The sequence below is a fragment of the Glycine max genome, chromosome 8 (genome assembly GCF_000004515.6).
Source record: "Glycine max cultivar Williams 82 chromosome 8, Glycine_max_v4.0, whole genome shotgun sequence".
Classification (NCBI taxonomy): Eukaryota; Viridiplantae; Streptophyta; class Magnoliopsida; order Fabales; family Fabaceae; genus Glycine; species Glycine max.
In genome coordinates, this window is record NC_038244.2 from 41,489,455 (window position 1) to 41,512,046 (window position 22,592).

General features: G+C 34.7%; 1 protein-coding gene and 1 pseudogene across 1 annotated transcript; both read right to left on the bottom strand.

Annotated features, from left to right (window-relative positions):
* Positions 1-4,859: 4,859 nt before the first annotated feature.
* LOC102664025 (protein CHROMATIN REMODELING 5-like) lies at positions 4,860-12,606 on the bottom strand (annotated as a pseudogene).
* Positions 12,607-16,422: 3,816 nt separating this feature from the next.
* On the bottom strand, positions 16,423-21,209 carry LOC100815103 (leucine-rich repeat receptor-like serine/threonine-protein kinase BAM3). The gene is made up of 2 exons (XM_003530661.5): positions 18,320-21,209; positions 16,423-17,050 (listed from the first exon to the last, which is right to left on the bottom strand). The coding sequence occupies exons 1-2, from the start codon at positions 20,964-20,966 to the stop codon at positions 16,713-16,715; spliced, it is 2,985 nt and encodes a 994-aa protein (XP_003530709.1). The 5' UTR covers positions 20,967-21,209; the 3' UTR covers positions 16,423-16,712.
* Between the last annotated feature and the right edge of the window lie 1,383 nt (positions 21,210-22,592).

The following is a 22,592-nucleotide window of genomic DNA, read 5'->3' on the forward strand; positions in this document are numbered from 1 at the left end:
TTTATGGTGTGGCTGCTTGCAAGTGCTCCACGTAGGAGCATTGGCAATCACAGTGAGTGTAGTGTTCGAACGTATTCTTCGTCTTTTGTTTCTTTCCTTTGGTTGCTGGGTTTGTTTGTGCACCTTTGTTCTCCAACGACTTCACTTTCACCCTTTCTCAAAGTGATAATTTTAAACAATTGGGTACTATATATTGTAGGTGTTAGGCATGAAAAAATATGTTTAGAAGCCATCTATTATACCAATTAATGACTAATTTAAGTTGTAGATTTTAATTTTAAAAAAAATAGTTCAAGCTTTATGTATGAAAAATTATTTCCAATGAAAGTTAGTCTTATCATACTATGAATGTTCCGATTCAAGGAAAAATACTTTTCTTGAAAAATATTTGTAACTAAAAGTCATCTAATATATAAATAATTTCATATTGTTATGCCACTTAAGTATTTAGTGATCATCTATAAGTATTTAAATTTTCTCACGTTTAGTATGACAATTTTTCGACATTTTACATATGAAATGTATGACACTTAGTTACGGTCACCAATGTTTAAATTTAAATTGAAAGCGCATCATGTACCTTGAAATTTAGAAGTACTGAAATATACACAACCGATTACCCAAATCCAAATTTTCACTTTAGCAGCTATATAAACACAGGTTTACGTGACATTTCATATGAAATTTCTAATCATCTTCTGAGTAATCAAACTAGGAAAGAAAACATTGGTTTTATTGCATTGCTAGGTAGCACATGACATAGGAAAACGATTGACTATTTCAAAGGAAAAGGCATTTTTCATTGATATTGCTTCTCCCATAGTTACCTTTTGGATGATAATGCTCCGTAAGTTCTTGCAAGAGACAAATTGTTACAATAGGACCAAACATTATTTATGCTGGATTCACTAATTTTGCTTGTTTTCCTAAATGGTCTTCTTATCCTACCTAGTTAATAGCACGAGAAGGTCATAAGATCTTCAAACAAAATTTTCTAGAAAATGATATTTTAGAACATTAACTCTGACTAATCACAATCGACACCCAACTGCTTATGGTGACAGACGATGTTAAATTCCAAGAAAAAAAAAAAGCTTAAAAAAAGATAAGATAAAACATTTTTCCATTTCAACATAAGAAGAATAGAAGAGGCAGCTAATGAGACTTGAAAGAGCGGAATAAATGAATAAATTACCCCATGGCTCCAACATCTATTAACAGAGATCATAGATGAGCCATATTTGCTGCAACTGAATAGGACTTGGAACATATACTCAAGATAACGCAAGCTTGGATTCATAAGCAAGCATACAGTTCAGTCTGGAAGGGTACCTCGTGCAACATAAGACGTACAACTATCCACACATGTACTCAGTCCAATAATGTAAGAGCACAACTCAGCCAATGAAAACCTGAAATTTCTTGGTTAATTACCATGTCAAAACCACCGCAAAGGCTAGACAAAAAAATATTAAATTATCAAAATCACACTAGATTTCATCATAGTTGGTGACTCCAATAGTATATAACAAATTCCAAGAGAAAGATATAAATATTTATGATCTACAGTGATAGAATAATGTCTACATTTAAAAATAAATGAGAGCTATTCCAACCAACTCCAAATTTCTTAAAAAGATGCTGGACCAATATCACAATGATCTGGATAGCATTCTATGTATTACTAGAAATGTGTCAAACTTAATCATACCGGTAACAAAAAATTTGGGGAAGCCAAAACTTCATTTTCATTAACTACAAAATTTGTTGTAAGGGCTACACAAAATCTTGAGAGGTGATAGCTAAATTTACTACAAGAAAAATACATTTGTGTGGACCAGCTAACACAATTAGCATGGAGTGAAAAATAAAATCCCATAAAATGGCAAAACTTGTAATGTACACTTTCCTAAGTATGTATCTCTATCGAGTAAAATGTGTTTACTTTCAAGATTTATCACTATACATGTAACACTATGCTTGGCTCATCATCAAGGGTAAGAAGAATCAAAAGGAAAGAGAGGAAGAAAATGGGCAAGCCTGCATTCATTTTGCATTCCAAATGCCAGATACTCAACTTCAGCCACTTTGTTCAAGGATGCAAATCCCATGTCTAGGGATATTACTTAGATCACCACAGGACACCAAAATGGGATCAAATATCTTATCCAAAGGATGGACAAAAAATTCCAGTTACACTCAAGGAATCAGCAATTCTGACCCTTAGATAACTCACTACCTGATTCATGAAGAAAATCCTTGTCTTGAAGGAAGTGTCCTAAAATGTTTCTCACTAACGGAACGTTGGTCAGATGGTCCAGCCCCAAGGATACCCACTGAGTTAGGTTAGGATCCATAATTGGAATATCCTTACCTATGGTTCTTTGAGGTGGTAATTGACCCTGAAAATGGACATTACTTTCAACTCTTCGTTTCCATGATTGGGACATGTCAGTAATGGGACACCCTCTACCCCGATATATATATAAATTAATAAAACATATAACAATATTGATTAACAAATTCACGTGGGTAAAAGATTCACATTCACTTCACTATTACCAAATAAGACTTATTAAAAACATATTCAGCTTAAAACAAGACCGTCAAAGTTTACAAAAAAAAAGTTTTGTTAAATCAGTGAGGTAAAATAAAATAAAATAATATCATGCAATTAAAATAAAAATTCATTCTCAATGTCACATCCTATCAGAGTATTGTGTCCCAACGTTTTCTGACACGAGGTTCTATAAAGTCATCCATCTTGTCATCTGCTCTCACGAATACAAGGTTCAAGATCATCACATGATCTAAACACAAATAATCAAAATAAATTATAGAAATATTTATAACATAACTCAACTTAATACAACCCACGTCACTTTACCACTTTATCTTCAAAATTCATTTTTTAATCACTAATCACATTACACATGAATCACACACTCGAGTCAAAACGTAATAACACTCATCAATTTCATAATAAACAATTAGCAAGTGTTATGCAACAATTATACTAAAACTCAAGCCTACATGCAATGTGGTACCATGTCAGTGAGAAATCACTCTGGAACACTTAGGAGTACATACCAAAACACACCACACAATGGGTATGTCAGGGTCACTCCACTTTGCGAGAATGCTCCAATCATATAGGATCAACATAGACTTAAAGGAACACTTAAATCGAATGTCTTTACCCCAAGACCTAGACTCTGAAGAATCCGTTAGGGTCCCACCTTCCTGATTCAGGTCCAACCCCTAAAACAATATTTGCAAGCAGACACTGCTCATAAATTATATAATATCCATGACCTCACACTCGTGTTTCAAACACGTTTAACATATTGCGTTACCATTTAACATTATTTCCTAACTAAGAAGCTACACTTTCTCTTTAACACTGCGCATAAACACTTTTCTCAATATAAATACTGGTCGAGTTATTGTATAATTCACAGCTCACAATACAATTAGTCACATCAAGTGTTAATCACAAACTTATTTACAACTAAAACTCATGTTCACAATTTCACATCTCATTATGTCACAATCAATCATCTCATGTTTACGTGTATCTCGCAATTTAATACATTCAACTTTGCACTTAAACTCAATCTCCATAACAATATTATAATCTCAAAGTAATATATTATTCTACAATTCATCATATATTCAATTTATCACTTATAAATTTCAATCACAATTTCATAATTTCAATATAACTATTTATTATGCTAATCTTATTCAAAACACAAACAAATTATACAAAAATATTTCTCAATCCACGGGGAGTAAAACCCCTCAAACAATTTCACATAATCATACAAGAAGAATTTCAATACAATATACATCCCAAAATAAATCCCAATTTGATCCTTTAAGAACCCCTACACATGTTCACTCTAACCCCAATTGCGATAAACTCATCTCTTACCTCTAAACGGGCTCATGTGTGTATTGTGACAGCTATAGCGGCATCTCTAACGGTTTCCTGAGATTCCTCAAGTTTTTCCTCTGACTGCTCTGATAGAGTTCTCAAACGTTAGGGAGAAGGAGAAGAGATTGAAGCCTCTATTCCATTGTCTACGTGCGATGAGTATTTCTCCTTCCACGGACATTATTTTGCAAATCCCAACTATGCAGGTGTGCGGAAATGAATCGCGAACCACATATCAAAATTTCACGACAATCCAATGGTTAACGAGTCCGGGATCGTAGTTTTATTGAGACAATTTTGGATTTCTGTGGGAAAAGGAAAATCTACGATGCAAAGGGTATTTCTCTCAACTCTGACATGTGTTCGTAATTCTCAATAGTGAGAATGTTCGGAAATGAGTTCCAAACTTGGTGCTCAAATTTCATGACGATCCAACGGTGAATGAGTCCGAGATCGTCGTTTTTCTAAGACAAGTTTGGTGGTATGCGTGAAAAAAATAGGGTTTTTGGAGGAGGAGAAGGGAAAACGAAATTGAAAGGAAAAGGAGTAAGAAACATCGTCAGTCTAGAAACTGACTTAAGATATCTCTATTTTTTGTTTTTTTTTTTGCTCAGCAAAAATATATATATCATTAATAAGAAATAGTACCAGAGGTACTAGGGTTAGAGACATACGGGTAGATATAGGGATAGATATCTCTATTTATAGTTAAGATACTTACAGCCTATTATTTACTTTATTTTTCTTTGTTTATTATTTTATAAACAAATACTCTATTTTATTTCCTATCAAATGAATAAATAAAACATCATTTTTATTTTTCTTCAAATCATTATTTTAATAAAGTTATTTCTCCTTATTTATTTATTTATAAAAAAATCTCAATATTTTTCTAAAACTCTATTTTTTTAAATAAAAGTTATTTTAATTCTGGCATTTGGTAGGTAGTTATGTTTTTCTATCCTCTCTGCTTCTCCATATGGCGAGGGAATGGATAAGAGTGATTAGGGTTTCCATTCCTGCTAAATGGATCAGATATTGAACCATTGGCATGAGAGGGGCCAACCCCTGCAACATTTTGCTCCACTTTAAGTTTTGAATAAATTTGACAAAGTCTCTCTCCTGAAAGATGAGAAAAGGTGGAAACATACTTCCACAATCGCGTGGTCATTCCTGTAAATCAATAAGAAAAAATAAAGATTTAATCATGTACTAAAGAATTCTAAAATACACAGATAAAACCAGTCTTCTAAAAGTAATAGGAAACCACAAGTGCTCGAGAAAATAAAAGGACCCAGACATCATAAAGCATATTTTTTTCCAAGAAAAACGAGGTCACTCAAAAAATATTTAGAACGTGAATAAAGCACATACTATCTTGCTTATAGGGTTCCTCTTCATGTTCTAAGACAATTTGATTTATCCTTCGCCCAAGAAGCTGTAAGTAGTTGCGGATTTTTGAAAGCACCTAAAGTTGAGAAGGAAAAACAAGTAAATAGTGTTCAACATAGGAAACAGACATAATAAAAGGATAGAAGCCCCCAACAAAAAATAGGTGTACCTTTTCCGTTGGAAGATTGGCATTGGTTGTCTGCAATCTGTGTAGACGTTTCAAGGTTTTCATTTCTTCAATCATCACATCTTGACACCATTCCATCCATTTTACTTCCTTGAACTGCTCATATACTTCTTCATCATCAGACATTTCACCCTCCTCTTTTACAATTGGCTCAACTTTTAGAGGTTTCTGAAGTCTATCCTTTCTTATTTTGACATTAAATTTAGAAGAACCCAATTGTTTCTTTTTCTCCTGCCCACTTGACAATGAGATGTTCACAAGATGTTCTCTCTCTTTCTTGGAAGGTTTCTTGCCAACTTTGGTATAGGTATTTTTCACACCCAAAGAAGCAAGTTCCTATATCATTTACTCAAGGCATTAGCTTGAACCATCCAGGTCCATGGACAATAAGAAAAAAAGGAGCACCCATTAACAATTAACAATGCACACACATTTGAGGCACATTGGAGATCAGAATGCATGCAAGAAAGGTACCAATATGATGATTGTTATCAGCTACTTCAAATCTTTTTGACCCAAATTAGTCATTCTATTATCTTTGACTTCATGAATCACAAAATCAGCCTCTAAAAACAACAGCCTTCTCGGTAGAATTATGAAACCAAAAAATGACAAAATGTCATGTCTCAGTCAACACTCATTTGCTCGTCATGCACAAAAGTGCTACTGAACATCGATAATACAAGAGTGAAAAAAACTTAGAGCAAAGTTGGTCCACACAGAAGCCTTTTCCCCAAACCAAGATCACATCAGGACCAAAAGGAAAAGGAAAAAGAACACAATGCACACAATATGACACAGTCTTCAAGAGTGAAATTTACAGTTCAAAAACTTTGATTAATAAGATTCAAATTAAACAAGACAAATGTATACAATCATATACATGTGAAAATGTTAAGTACCAAAATAACTGATGAAGTTTTAGAAGGAAAAGAAGCATATAAAGAAAATAAGAGTAGAGGCAGATTAAAGATGCCTGTTGCTGATAAGGTACATATACAGGGGGGGAAACATAGCCAAGAAAATATGACCGAAGTGACGGCATACCTGTTCCAACAGCGCATTAGAACGGTTTCTCAAATTTGGAGCTCGTGGCAAGAAAGTTTCATGGTGTTGAAGTTCCACTGGTGCAATTTTTTTTGTAAGACCAAGCCTTTCATCTAATCTTATAATTTCCCAATTACCAAATCCATGATAATATACTCCAAGAAGTAATCTTGCATCATCAACTATTAACAAGTAAAGTAGGATCAGCAATTAAGTCTCTCCTCTGAATGAACATACAAACTACATAGAGGATAGCACCTACTTTGATTCCACCCACAACCTTTCGACCAATTTGATGGTTTGAGATATGTTAAAACGTGAAATTGTGCAATGGGATCTTCATACCGACTAATGCGCTTTGCTAGGAGTTGAAGTCCTTGAACACGGGTAAGTATCAAATATCCTGTCAACAGCAAAAAGTTATCCAAGATATGGGATGTCACTCTGAAACTGCTTGGGAATGGAATCTTGAATGGAGAAGACACCTTTTTGATAATGAAGTACAAGCGGCAGTCAGTTTCTTGGAAGACATATCGCGGGGTCATATTGATCGTCGGACAACAGACAGCTGGGTTTGGAAACCAGAACCTAGTGGCCAGTATTCTACAAGGAGCGCATACCTTTTGCTACTAGAAGGAGCAGCAGATCAGACTGTGGATGAGGCATTAGAGGACCTATGGCAGCTTAAAATCCCTTTAAAAGCAACAATTTTTGCTTGGCGATTGATCAAAGACAGAATTCCAACTAAAGGGAATTTGAGAAGAAGACAGGTTTAGCTGAACGATTCGTTGTGTCCTTTCTGCAGTAGACAGGAGGAGGAAGCCTCTCACCTGTTTTTTAACTGTCCAAGAACTCTTCCCTTATGGTGGGAATCCTTATCTTGGACCAAAACCGTGGGAGCTTTCTCCCCCATCCCTAGGCATCATTACATGCAGCACCCGCTTATCCTAAAAGGAAAGAATCTGCAGTCTAGGTGGAAGTGTTGGTGGGTGGCTCTTACCTGGTCGATTTGGCAGCATCGAAACCAGATTGTTTTCCTAAACGAGGCTTTTAATGGATCCAAGTTAATGGATGACGCTATTTTCCTAGTTTGGTCTTGGTTTAGTCAGCTGGAGAAAGGCTTTGCCCAGCCCTACAACTACTGGTCTAGTAATCTATCAATAGCATTTTCTGTCTAGGGTAGCAGTGCAGGGTTTCTGTGTTCTTTTTAGAGTGGCAGGTGGTTCTCAGGACCTTATGGTTCTGCCAGTCTGCTTGTTTCTACCTTGTATTTTTAGTACCCTTGGTACTCACCGTTATTAATAATATTTATAATTTTGCCGATCAAAAAAAAAATATCATTTGCCTTCACTGGCACACCAAAGAAATCCAGCAAAGGCCCCTGGATGCAATATCACATGTAATAAGCATTTAAGCAAATAAAGAAAAAACAAATAACAAAGTATACACGTGCTCAGGGAGAAAGAATTTGATGTTATACAAACCTTGGGATCCAGACTTCCAAGTTCGACTGCTTCTGTACAACTATCAATTAAAGCATTGAAGAGTTCAGTTTGTGCTTCAGGTGGGGCTCCTCATACTGCACCACCAGCCTCTGCAGCAATTAAGCTGATTTGGATCTCATTACCAAATTTCAAAACCTGGTGAAAGTTAGGGATAAGCACACAGCAAAACATATACCTATATAGAAATTAGCTAACATGAAGCATGTACCATATACACACATGCATATAGCAAGCATGAGCTCAGAAGATAAGACATCATTAACACTTCAATTCAGGGTTACTCACAAAAAATGACTGGCAGCTGACCTGATATCAGGTGAGTTTCACAGCAATTCCTGATTCAAAACTGATTTTTACTTCGACGGGTGTAGGGTTGCACAAAATTGCAAAAAGTAAATGCAATTGAGATATCATTTCATAAGTACACGTTAATAAAAATTGCATAAAAACTGTATCGGATCTATTTTCAAATCCTTTGATGTATTCCGAAACTGACTTGTCTGATTTTCAAAACTAGTGGGTGCAGCTGAATGACAATTATTTTTGTGTGCATGCCCACCTCGCTTTTTTATGCTTTTAAAATCCCCGTCACTCTCACTGTCAGAATCATCTGCTGTAGACTCATCATCTTCATCGCCAAAAGATGGTTTAACTCTTCTTTGCCGACTAGACCTGGTATATTTTCGATCTTTGGAAGATCTTATACTTCGTTCAATTTTACCTCGCTGCCTTCCCTTTGCCTTCTTATCAAAGTATGAATCATCATTATCTGAAACATCTATTCCCTCATCAGCTTCAACTGAGACTTCACCTTCCCAATCTTTATCCTGGAATTATAGTTCAACTGCATATTTTAATTATAGTAAAAAACATCCAGGAAAAAAAACTTTATATTTACTCCAACTTTAACAGTAACCAACATATGATCCCTAAATAACTTACACAACACCCTTCTCAGCCAAGAGAAATTAAGATACGAGAATAATTACTTGACACTTGACAGGAAACATTAACAAACATACCATGTTTTTCAATATATATGATCCTCTAAAATCAGAGAAGAGATGTTTACTTTGAGGCCTTTTGGCAGTAGAATCTAAATGTTGCGTGTCACTAAACATACCTTCCATATTTTCAGTCAACTATTTGTTGTCTACATGTGTTCATTTCATGTACACTACAAGAAGACAACCAATTTGATCCAACCATGTAAATTAAACTACATAGAAGGAGCAATTTTATGGTAAAATAGTCATGATAGATTAGGTGAAGGCAGATGTGATGTGCAAATGTGCTTAACTTGGTTCTGGAAAGAAAGCATAGCAGTGCAGAGTACCAAGAGGCATCATTCATTCCATGGTCAGAGGGGAGGGAACAAAGGATAAAAGTAAACAAGAAGATAAGATATATTCCTAAACAAATTAACTATTAACAATAATAAAAAGTTATTAGTACAATACAGCTCTCCAATTCCTCTCCATATCCGTCAGGGTGGCTCACTCTCACCAAGAACACCAATGACCTGCATTAACCCCATACAACCATAAATTTTTTCTCCTCCTTACTCCAAACTCAAAGGGAAAATCTAGACTCAATAAAAAGTTAAAACAGAACAATTTATTACAAAAAAAAAAGTACTATTTCTTAACAATCACTGTTAGTTCTTAGTAGTTAGTGTTCTACTGTTAGAGCAGTGTTCTGCAATTGTAAGTGTAAACTAGTATGCAGTTACTGACAGCTGTCACTCAGTTACAGACAGTTATTCTTTTGGTTAGTTAGAGAAGTAGTTCTAACTTCTAAGCATATAAGTGTGTTGGTTTCTGTAGAACAAACTAAAGAATAATACATCTCAGTTTCAGATTCCAGAGCGAGTATCTTATTCTCTCTCTTCTCTTTCCCTCTCTTTCATTTTCCCGCTCTCAGCTCTTGAATATTAACATGGCATTGAGAACTTAAATTTGATTCAAATTCATGGCTTCCCCTGGCAATGCCATGTCGGAACTCAAAATCCACAGTTCAGGGGTTCCTCCACCCTCAGATGCCTCAGTTAAAGCATCAGTTCCATATAACATTTCACCTTATTAATCCTGCATGCTTACACATAAGGTAAAATGCAAGTGACACAGAACTTATTAGCCATGACACTGGATAGCCACAAATACACCTTATCTGCAGCACGACCCCATGTTGAGGGCTCAAAGTCTGCATCATCAGGATCATCTTCTGCAAGGTATTAACCCCAAAAAAATATTAAAACTTCATAACAGAAGTTCATCTCTAATAATAACAACTGGACAAGGGCTAGATTAACTAATTTCAGGAGAGAAACTTCAACATACAGCTGCCTTCTATATACTTAAATGCAGTGTTCACATTACCATCTGCTTCATCCTCTTCTTCATAATCAGCATCGCCATCATTATCTTCAGCATCATCTGAAATCCTCGACTTATGCATACGACTTTTGACAATAGAAGACATCTGTTGAGGCCGTGAATTTGATCCAGTGGGTTGACGAACAACCCTGCAATGCAAGGAGACACTTTGCTCTTCCCCATTCTGCTCATAATATTCATCAGACAACATCTCTTCAGCAGGAATACCAGAATGGCCTATTGAACCTTTTCCTGAGTCCTTTAGTCCATCATCATCATCTTCTGAGTCTAAACTTTCCCCTCTGTCTTCTGACAAATTATCATCAGACCCATCTGCATTTCAATCGTCTGATCCACTTTTTGATTCATGTGCCAATTCAGAACCATTCGGAGGGCACATAGGTTGGCAGTCCTTCCAAAATGTAGTGCCCCACCCTCCAACAGCAGCTGTTTTATTTCCCATATTTTCTATGTTTGATTCTCTTGTACCAACTCGATCATCAGTAGTTGCCTCCTTTTGCAGCCTGCTACCATCTGGTTCACTGTAACTCCCATACTGTACCTCCATTTTCATATCAAATTATTTTTCACTAGAAGTTGCATAAGCAAATCCATTATCTACCAACCCACGTGATCCATCAGCATTCTGTCCTTGGCCCTTATCTTCCATGACACCATGTGAAACTAACTCATGGGAAAAGTGCTTAAAGAAAGTCATCCTGTCATGCTGGAGTACCTTCAAATTTTCCTTTACTTCATTCAATCTCCTCACTGTAAGAGCAATTAAAGATAGTTAAAAGCCTGGTTATATGTCACCTGCTCATTCAAGTATCTCCGTCTCTACAAAGTCTGAACAAGAGAGTGATAGACAATCAGTATTCAGTAGGACCTCGAACCATGCTCAAGCAACTAGCCAGTAGCCACACAATGATAAGACAATACCATAAAATATAAATTAAATTAAATAACTGAATAGGCAAAACCCATATCTCAAACAAGTTCAAAAGAACCCAGAGAAAGAAAGGCACAACGACAAAAGCATTTTGCATCTTATACATTATTGTAAAAGAATTTATCTCTATAAACAACCAAGCACACTCAGCTGTTACTAGCAAAACTACTAGGCTCAAGTACAACCAGGGGCATCAGTGTGTTGAAATACTTGCCCATACCACCAGTTAACGAGTTACTTGAAATGAAAATTCTTCCATACGTTTTCCACCAAACAAAGTTATATTTCCTAGCAAACCAAGTTGATGGCAAATGCTCGTAGTTAAATTCAAAAGCAGAACTTGAAGCTGACACTCTTTAAACTACTAAATTTAACTCCAAAGTCCAAACCTTAAATACTAGGGTTAAAAAAGGAAACACAGTCATGTCTACATTAAAATTGAATCCCACTGATCAAGGAGGGAAAAAGCACCACTTCAAACAAGTGCCCCAACGGTCAAAACAGAATAACACTAACCCCGCGCAGTCCAAAACGCACGAATTCAATTAATTCATCACTGCACAACCAAAAGCAACTCCAACAATAAAGACGACAACAAAGCCAAATCAAAACAGCGAAACCAACGGATCAACGAGCAAATTTCACAAGAAACGAGCCAAGCTCTCACCACTGAAACTCTTACGAATTTCAAAGCGCGACCTGATTCCGCAATCGGAAACCTAATTTCGCAAACAGAATCGGAAACCTTATCGGAACAAATCCAGAAACAGCAACAACAAGAGGCTCAACCTTCCACCAGCAGGAAGCGCGCGAGACAGAGTTCAAGCGATTAGGCGAAACAGAGGAACCGCGGGGCACAGGCTAGCAATCGTGCGCACCTTCGCCGTCGAGGGATCGCCGGAAACCGAATATCCGGCGGAGAGTATCGAGAAGAGCGAGGCGAGAATATTGGAACTCCGGCGGAGAAGAAGTGCTGCTGGCGGGTAAGATTCTGAATGGTTAAGCGACGGAGGAGGCGTCAGAGATTCGCCGGATACGGCGGCGATTGCGACGCCGGGAATTTAAGTGGGAAAAAATCGAAGCGATTTGAATTAATCGAGGAGGATGGTGTGCAGCGGATGAAAAGAGAGGGGAGAGCTCGTCGCCTCTTACTTTTTCAAGAACAAGAAAGAAAGGGTGGGTTTTTTTTCCTTTTACACATGTGTAAATAAAATTAATACATATTAGGAGGTTTTTATTTACGTCATTTTATGCTATTATTAAATCATTTTTGAGTAAATAATATTATAAAAATATGCATTGGATTTTTAAACCAATACGAAATTTACTGAAAAGCAAAGTTTCTTTGAGTATATGTACAATTTCTGATTAAAAAAAAAAACACTTACACAATGAGGCTCAGTACAAGGAAATGACTAAAGCGGAAAAATGAAAAAAAAAAAAAAAAAAGTACACACATTCAAAGAGTATGAGGATACTTTTTAGGAAATAAAGTACATTTTCACCCTTTCTCCCTCCTCATGCAAAGTAGACACATCAAAAGCATAAAGATGTCAATGCTCCCTTGCATTTAATGCAAAATTAGAACGAGAAGAATTACAAGGGCTCGAACACACATAATGAATCTATGTACTCTTATGCCTTTATAAAGATTTAAGAGACTATATAAAGAAGTTAATGAAGCTATAACTATAGACAAAACAATACTATATTAAAATCATTTCGTGGACGCTATTTTATGCTAAAACTAAGTTATCCTTTGTTTTGTGAAGTCATATGTAATTTGTGTTTAACTTCCATATCCTCTGTGTGAGAATAGAATCTTTGTAATCTTTCAAACACTTTCAAGAATGACTCAAGAATGACTTAGTGTTAAAGTACCTTTTAACTAATTTGTACTCTAAATTAATTTCCTAAATTAGTATTAAATTAACACATATAGAATGACTCTAAAGAGAGAAAATGAGTGAGAGGAAAAGCGAAAGCCAGATGAGAACTACCTATAAATCTCATGACTTTGTTGACTATTCTTGTATAACAAAATAATTGAAGTTTGACATGAAAAAATTGATATTTGATTTGGTTCAATATTCAGAATTAAGTGATTAAGCAGAGAGTCGTATCTATTATCAAGGTTTTACTTGGTTGATTGAATTAAGTGAGTGAATTATTATAAATTCTTTTACATTTATCTTTATTATTTCTACAAAGAAAAAAATAGAAGCAAAGTCACTATTTTAATATTGGTTTAATTGCATTTTTTACTCTCAATTTTTTTTATATATTTTTGGAAAATTTTACCTCCAACAAATTAATTTGACAAATTTTACTTTTATCATTTATTCATTAATAAGCATAAAAGTTGGCAGCAAAATTTGCCAAAATAAAAAAATTAAGGGTAAAAATAACCAAAAAATAAAAAAGTTGGGAGTAAAATTTATCAAAAAAAAATAAAAAGTGGAGGGTATGAAGTGCAATTATTTATGAGTAAATTGACAAAGGGTAAAATTTGCAAGTTTGTTAAAAGTTGAAGGTAAAATGCTTTAAATTAATTTATTAAAAGTAAAATTTATCAAAAATTAAAAAATTAAGGTAAAAAGTGCAATTAAGCTTTAATGTTTTATTTTAATTTTGCCATTTTTAAATGTCGTGGCTCTTTTATAAGGCAAAGTTAAATAGTTTCTAGTTATATAACATGAGTGTATTAGTATGTTAGCTGTCGTTTTTTTTCATCATTGGTAACAAAATTTAAACTTTAAATTTTGTATAAATTGTTTAAATTCTCTGTTAGCCACTAGATTGACTTTATTAGTTCAAATTATTTACTTTACTCATTCTTTAAAGAGACAAATTATTCTAAAATATTAGGTAGAGTGGGGCAGTTATACCAAGAATTGTTACTTTAATAAAACTATATCTTCCTTTTCTAATTGATTTCATAAAATAATCAGATGTTTCTTTGTCATCCAATAATTAATTAAGTGACCTCATGTACATTTCTTATGGATGAATCATGAATCTGTGGTCGTGATTCCTTATATATATATATATATATACGACAGAAAAATAAAGGGGAAGCTAAAAAACGAAACTAATTACAGCGAGGATGGCGAATGCCCATGGCATCAGACAACAGACTGCTATGTAAATCGAGGGGGGGCTGGTTTAGGAGAATGAGATGCGAAGAAAGAAGACCACCTCAAAATTTACACAAATGAGTAAATTTTGAAAATATTACAAAGCTATATATAACTAGATTGTATTTCAAAATACAACTTCACCAAGTTAAAATTGTTAAAAAAAATAATGAAGTTATATATTAAAATAGGACTTCAAGTATTTTATATCTATTTTTATAGAAGTTATATTTTAAAACACAACTTCAAGTATTATTTTTTTTAAAAAAAATATTAAAGTTGTTTTTAATAATCTGACTTCTATAAAAAAAATATAAAACATTTGAAGTGGTATTTTAAAACATAATTTCAGTATTTTTCAAAAAAAAATTATAACTTTCTGAAGTCATGTTTTAAAACACGATATTTTCAAAATCTATTCATTCTTGTAATTTTTTTAAGAAATTAACCCATTTGTGTAAATTTGCCAACATTTGAAGATATAGAAGCAATTTTAAATTTTTTCTGTAGTAAATAATATTTTATGGGCTTTGACTTTTGCAGGAAGGGTAAATTAAATAAATTATGAAAAGGAAAATGTTAGTGATACATCCCATTTTGGTTGGAATGGGGAAGAAAGAGAGAGATAGAGAGAAAAGAAAAAAAAAAGTATACAAAGAAAAAAATAAAAATATAATATTTAATCTGATAGGAAAACTAGAGAGAGATAGAGAGAAAACAATAGGTAGAAATACGATGTACGAGTAATTGTGCACATTTATAATTTAATTTCCAAACTTTGTACTTTTAACAATATTATAACTTAGAAGTGCAAAGTTTGGATAATGAGATAGACAATGCGACCTACCAATATTGTCGGTGTGAAACATGAAGTTGCGAATGATCAAGTCTCCCTGAGTTTGAGATTCATGGAGTAAATTTGTTCAAAGAGTTTTCAATTTTCTCCTATTTGGTGTGATTAGTGTTTATATAATCTTATCCTCTGCACATATGTGATATAATATGATGAATTCATCATAAATTATATCTTATATTTGTATAAATAAGTCATGTATATACATTGCCTGAATTCTCTCTGCATTATAATATCTCTACTCTACTTTGTTATAAAGCTATTTGGAAGGAAGCATGAGCATCACACAAGTTGACGTGAAAAACCACACAGATTCCTTTGTATCACCTTTAGTCATTTATAATAACAAAGTTACAAGAGTTTCTTTAAATTTATCTGTGAATACATTAGTTCCTTAAAAGAGTGCAACTTTATAAAGTATCTTCTGTCTTCTCTGTATATGCTGCATTTTTTATATTCCCCATTTTCTACTATTTCAAACAACTTTATTGCAAAAGATTCTGATTTTCAAATTCCCCCAAATAATCAATTCTCAACTGCCCTATGGATCAGTTAGTTAGAAGACAGAAGATTGATTAGTTTGTTTCCATTATGAGCCAGTTTAGCCACATACATAGTTGTTCAAGTTATGATAACTTTTTGAATATTGAACTATGTTAGTTTATGAGCTTTGTGTTGATTGTAAGTATGAAGTTTATCTTAAGAACCTATGTATAAACTTATTTTCTTTCATTGCCTGAGATGCAGGTGGTGAATAATTATTGCTGGAAAACTGCACATAACAAGTAAATGCAAGTTTAGGGATCTTTGGTTAATTTGAGAAATCATTTTCTATTTTTATGTTCTGTTAATTACAAAATGTCACTATTTTTTATTTTTAAAAAAATTGTATACAAAATAGTAAAAACAAACACTGAAAATAGAAAACAAAATAAAAAAAAATTGTTTTCAGTGTTTCTAGTATAAACTTTTGAAAACAAGAAGCAAAGTGAAAATAGAAAAGGAAAAGAGAAAAGGTTTTCTTAAACCAAACAGGCATACAACACCCATGTATTATACAAACTTTTGACATAATATGGACAGTTGAACAATAATTCTACCTTTCCCATGCATAGCATTTCAACTATAGTGACTCTCTTGCACCCATTGAAGAGTTGAGTGCTAATAAAGTAAAAGGAAAAAAAAAACATTCAAAACTCATATCAAACTAGTTTGCAAAATGGATATACCCTTTAACCACCCATGAAATCAATACAAAAGCATATATGTATGAAGGAAGGACTCATCCTTTCTTTTATAACTTGTTATCTTATACTTTTCTAGATCACTGCATCTGAAATGTGTTTGGTTGCTTTGCTTGTGCAAGCATTTCAACCACTTCCCTCATGGTTGGCCTCTCCACACTGTGTTCATGAACACACAACATTGCCACAAAAAACACCTGCATTGCTTCAGCTAAAGGAATGTGATCTAGCCTCTCATCAAGGATCTTCATCACCATCTCTTTGTTCCAATTGGTTTGCAACTTGGTCCATTGAACAATGTCTAATCCTTCTTCACCAAAATCCCCCACCGGCCTTCTGCCCGTTATCAGTTCTAGCAGCACCACTCCAAAGCTATAAACATCACTTTTCTCATCCACTTTCAATGTGTATGCATATTCTGCAACATAAATTAAAATCAGTTAAAAAAATAGTGGATTTCACAACTTAAACTTTCAAAGTTTAAGTAGCCAACACTATAATAAACAATTTTGATGTGTGTGTGTATATATATATATGCATGTATGTATATGTATAAAATAAGATTAAATGATCTTTATATATATACATGGCACTGTATTTTAGTCCTACATAAGCAAACACTCTTTTAGCTTTGACATGAAAAACATTTATATACTAGTCTCTGTCAATTGCCAAATTATAACAAATTATAGGAAGCAAAATGTAAGATTTTTTTTTTCACGGAAAGATTAAAATGGTATACGGTAAAAGGACCAAATTATTAATTTAACTTAGAAAAAGGAGGGTAAGGAAAAGGAAGACTGGTCCAATGTTATTTTACAGATAAAGGGAAAAGCTTCTTGTTAATTTTCCAAAGTATCAAGTTAAATTTGTAAAAAAGGTAACCAACTTGTGTCTTGTGCCTAAATTCTTCACGTTTCTTTTTCATCTGGGATTTTGAGAAAGTGAATCTTAGATCTCAATCTGGAACTTTGAGGGGGTAAAATATATGCATTTGGTTAATGTGCATTTAGTTAGTGACTGTTACTGATATGATAAAGGAGTCAAAAAGGGGTGGCATTGATTTGTTCTGGGTTAAGGGTTTGTAGTTTCAAGGCATGCAAAAGCGCACACACACAGTTAGCGTGAAAAAAGAAAGTGAAAAGAATTTCCTGTGTTAGTGGAGCCTTTACTCAGTCAGTCTAGGAATCCACGTACATGGTGTTGGACACTGTGGTCCCAGGAAAGAATATATTTGTACCAAAAAATAAATGAAAAAGTATATTTAATTTAACACATGAACCTTTTGCTATGAAATTTTGAATTTTATTATTTAAAAAAAGGAGCCTGAATTCATCATTCGTGTTGTTGCACGTTAGGATCTTCACTCATTTCAATTGGTCAACTTAGTAATCTAAATAATAATGTACTCCAAACTTTTATTTGGAGGGAAAATTTTTATTTCATGGTCTTGGACTACCATATGACTATGGTCTTAGATAATCTCAATATAGCATCCCACATGAAGATTGATTAGTACATTAGTCTAGACAATGTAATATCTTTTTTGGGGAGTTGGTGGTTAAGTAATAATGTCTTCAACTTGAAGTTAGTGATGCTAACCAATTAGATTGAGACAGAAGATATAAATCTACTTGAAGTTATCAATTATGATAACTCAAATTATATAGTTGAATATTTAAAGTACCTGGAGCAATATAGCCATAAGAGCCAGCAATGGAAGACATGCACTCAGATGCCCCATTATCTTGCATGAACTTGGCAAGTCCAAAATCAGCAACATGAGCCTCAAAATCAGAGTTCAGCAGTATGTTGTTTGACTTGACATCCCTATGGATGATCAAAGGGGAACAATCATGGTGCAAATAGCAAAGTCCTTTTGCAGCTTCTATGGCTATTTTGAGCCTAGTGTCCCACTTGAGAAACTCACCCCTCTTCCCATGCAAGACTTCTCCCAAGCTTCCATTTGGCATGTAATCATAAACAAGCAAATTGGTCTCTCTGTTCGAACAAAATGCTAGTAGCTTCACAATGTACCTGTGCCTGATTCTCCCCAATGTTTTTATTTCTGCAGAGAGGCCATTGTCATGGGAAGATCCTTTGTTGTTTCCTAAGAGCTTCTTCACTGCCACTTCCTCTCCCTTTGGCATGGTTCCTCTGTACACAACACCAGATCCTCCTCTTCCTATCACATTGCTTTCCTTTATGCACCCTTTGATGTCCTCACTCCCATATTCCAGCTTCTGGAATGCTGTTAACTTCCATGAATTGGAGTGCCTCCTTGTCTTCCTACTCTTGATGATGGCCAATGTTGCAAACACCAATGAGCACCCCAACAATGCCAATGCAAAGAGGAACTTGAATTTCCCGGGAACACCGGGTTTTGCACTGCTTTTTGTTTGAGATTCCAACACAGCTGTTGAAGAAAGGTTGCATGGTTTGGAATCATATCCACATAGCTGAGGATTACCAACAAATGATGTGGAATTAAATATTGAGAATTGGCCCCCCTCAGGTATTGATCCTGAGAAGTTATTGTGAGAGAAATCTGCTGAAGTTAAGCCCTTCATGGCCCTAAGTTCCTTGGGAAGGCTTTGGTTTAGGTGGTTCCATGAGACATTGAGATAGTTTAATATGTGAATTTGAGAAAATTGGACTGGAATAGGACCTGAGAGTTGGTTTTGGCTCAAATCTAAATAGGTCAGTAAGACACAGTTACCTATCTCAGGTGGAATAGTACCTGAAAAGTTGTTGGCACTAATATCCAACTTGAGGATACTTTTCAACCTCCCTATATCTGGTGGTATTTCACCTGAGAATCTGTTTCCACTGAGCAGAAGGATTTGCAAGTCTGGAAAATTTGCAATTGAGGCCGGAAGAGACCCCAAAAACCGGTTGTTTGATAGGTTCAACTGTGCTAGTTTTGAGGATGTGTTGCTGCTTGTTATTGATTGTGGAAAGCCACCACTAAGATAATTGTTCTGTAGCTCCACAAGTAGTAGCTCAGGCAAATAAAGAAACTCATGTGGCAGTGGCCCAGTTAAATAGTTCTGCCCCAAACGGACTCTTTGGAGTGTGTAGCATTGACCAAGATCATCCGGCAAAGATCCAAACAGAAAGTTCTTGAGTAGGATCAAGATTTTCAGCCTCTTTCCAAGGCATAGAGATTTTGGCACCAAACCAGTGAGCTTATTTGTTGACAAGTCAAGCTCAATCAGCCTTCCATTCTGGCCAAGGTTTGAAGGAATCTCTCCAGTGAAGTTGTTCTGCCAAAGCTTCAGAGTCTCCAATCTAGGTAGCTCAGCAATGAAGTGAGGAATTTCTCCATGCAACTTGTTTATAAACAAGTTCAAGAGGGTAAGCTCTTTAAGTGCAGAGAACTCATAAGGGATACCTCCTGTGAGCATGTTGAATGATAGATCAAGGGCTTTTAACATGGTCAAGTTTCCTAACTGGGGAGGGATTGAACCACTTAGCTGATTGGTTTGCAAGAAAAGAGTGTCTAACTTATAGAGGTTTCCTAACTCAACAGGAATTGGACCTGTCAAGCCACAGTTTGCAATGTCAAGATGAACCAAATTGGTCAGCTTACCAAATTGAGGAGGGATTCCACCATCAAACTGATTGTAGTATCCTAAGTAAAGATGAGTCAAGTTAGTGAGATTCCCAAGCTCACTTGGTATGAAGCCTCTCAAATCATTCCCTGCAAGGGACAGAAAGTTCAGCTGCCACATGGCTCCATAGCTTGGAGGGATTTCACCAGAGAAGTAGTTCCCTCCAAAGTTCAAGTGCTTGATCTTTGGGAGACTGATGACACCTTCAGGAAGTGAGCCATTGAAAGCATTGTCATAGACATCCAGCACTTCAAGTTCCTTCAGCTGAGAGAATTTCCAACTCAAGTTTCCACTGAACATGTTGTTGGACATGTTGAGGAACCTCAGCATTGGTAGCTTGTGAATGTCCCTTGGAAACTCCCCAGAGAAGCCATTTCCCTGGAGTGAGACACTCACAAGGCTCAAGAGTCCTGTGATGGAAGGTGAAAGTGACCCTGAGGCATTCAAATTGGATATGTCAAGTGACACCACAGACATGTTGTCATGATGGTCACACTCAATGCCATACCAAGTGCTGCAAAGGGACATGTAGTTTGACATGTCCCAGCTCCTCAGAGAAGAATTTGCAACTCCAAAATCTTGCTTCATAGAAACAAGGATTGAAGCTTGCCTTCTCAGGGAAAGAGGGAGTGAAGAAACATATGCAGGACTAGTGAGACACACAAGGAGGAAGTGCATGCAAAAGTGTACAAAACTGATAGAAGAAAGGGTAGTAGCCATTTGTGAGGAAGAATGGTTTAGAGGAGTAGGATATGAAAGGAACCAAATACACTATGAGAGTGAAATAGCAATGACAACATTTCGTAGACCTTAAAAAGTTAAACTGATTATACACTAACAGGAATGATAAGGTGATTTCTCTAATGAAGAGCAAAGAAAGCTAACATAACAAAACTAACAGCATCCAATGTTCTCTTTCTTTCTTTCTCTTCCCTTAACACTTTTCCTCCTTCACATTCACGCACACACTTACACACACTGCTTTGGTGTCATCTTTAGCTTTTTAAAAAGGCAAAAGGAAAAGCAAGCGTTGTTGGAATAGAAAAAATTAAAATTAAAAATATGGATAACCATTAACCACAGACAGTTTTCATCACCCAATTAATATTTAGTATTCCACTTTGTGTCGTTTTTTGAGACCAGTTTCACCATTGTCCTTTGCTTTTTATTCATTTTTACTTAATTTTCTTTATTTGATTTGTGAACTTCATAAGAGGGTCCAACATGGCAGTTGATTCAGATTTGGAATCTTCTTTTTCATGCAGCTCTAGTGACATGATTAAACCATCCATGGGAATCTTTAAGTGTCAATCATGGTCTAGAATAGAACTTTATAACAAATTTAAGCGTTTTTTTGTTTCTGGCTTTTGAAAGGAGTGTGGAAGAACACTAGCACTTTTTTTGTGGCTGCCCCCTTGTGCATAAATTGATGTCGGAAAAGCAAAAGAAGAACATGGAGAAGAAATTGAAAGGGCTTCAATCATAACCAACCACTGTTATGTTTGTTCCAAAATGAAGTTGGTTAATGAAAAAGTTGGACGAATTATGTTTCATGTAACTAGAGAGGCTTTGTGTAAATATGGTGGATTTAACTTATATGCACTTGAATTTTGTACTATAGTTTTCCATTGTGCGAGTCATAATTGACCTCTATAATTTATAGTGTATTTCTTGTTTGGAGGAATCAAATTAATGTTTTGATGGTGCTAATGATTAGAACCCTAATTAATAATTAAACATTAATGATAAAAGTAAATATCGATAATTTGTGATATGTATAATGGAGAGATGTGAAAAAAAAAGTGCATTCGAGTTAGATTTACAAGCTACATTAATTTGAATCAACACTACATGTAATTCTACTTTCTCATTTTGCATATTTCATTATTTTAGAAATCTCACTTACGGATAAAGTATGAAGTAAAATTATCATATCATATTATATATATATATATATATATATATTAACGGAAGTAATGATTTTTAAACACCTCCTTTTTTAAAAAATATTTCTTCAACAATTTTCATTTTTTTATATCTCCTTTTTTATTATATCATATCACTTATTATATTTATATTTTTATCTATCTGTCAACCTTTGAAGTGTCTATATATCATTTTTTTTATTAGATGTATACGTCTTGCCAGCGAGAAAAAAAGCTTTAAAATGTAATATGATTTGATGTCTATTAATGTGATATTCTTTTTATATCTTTATTCGTATATACTTGTATCTTTTCAAAACATTTTTCTGGACACTTTTATTTGTTTTTCTCTCTTTCTTTATTTTCAAAAGTGCATGTTATCTTTTTTTTTTTCCTTCAGGATATTTTTTAGAGAGGTTGT

Bases quoted from the DNA above. Each gene is read 5' to 3' on its own strand.
- LOC100815103 (XM_003530661.5), bottom strand. From the start codon at position 20,966: ATGGCTACTACCCTTTCTTCTATCAGTTTTGTACACTTTTGCATGCAC. The intron at 17,051-18,319 runs GTACTTTAAATA...TTTATGTTGCAG, and splicing joins TTATGGCTATATTGCTCCAG to AATATGCATACACATTGAAA.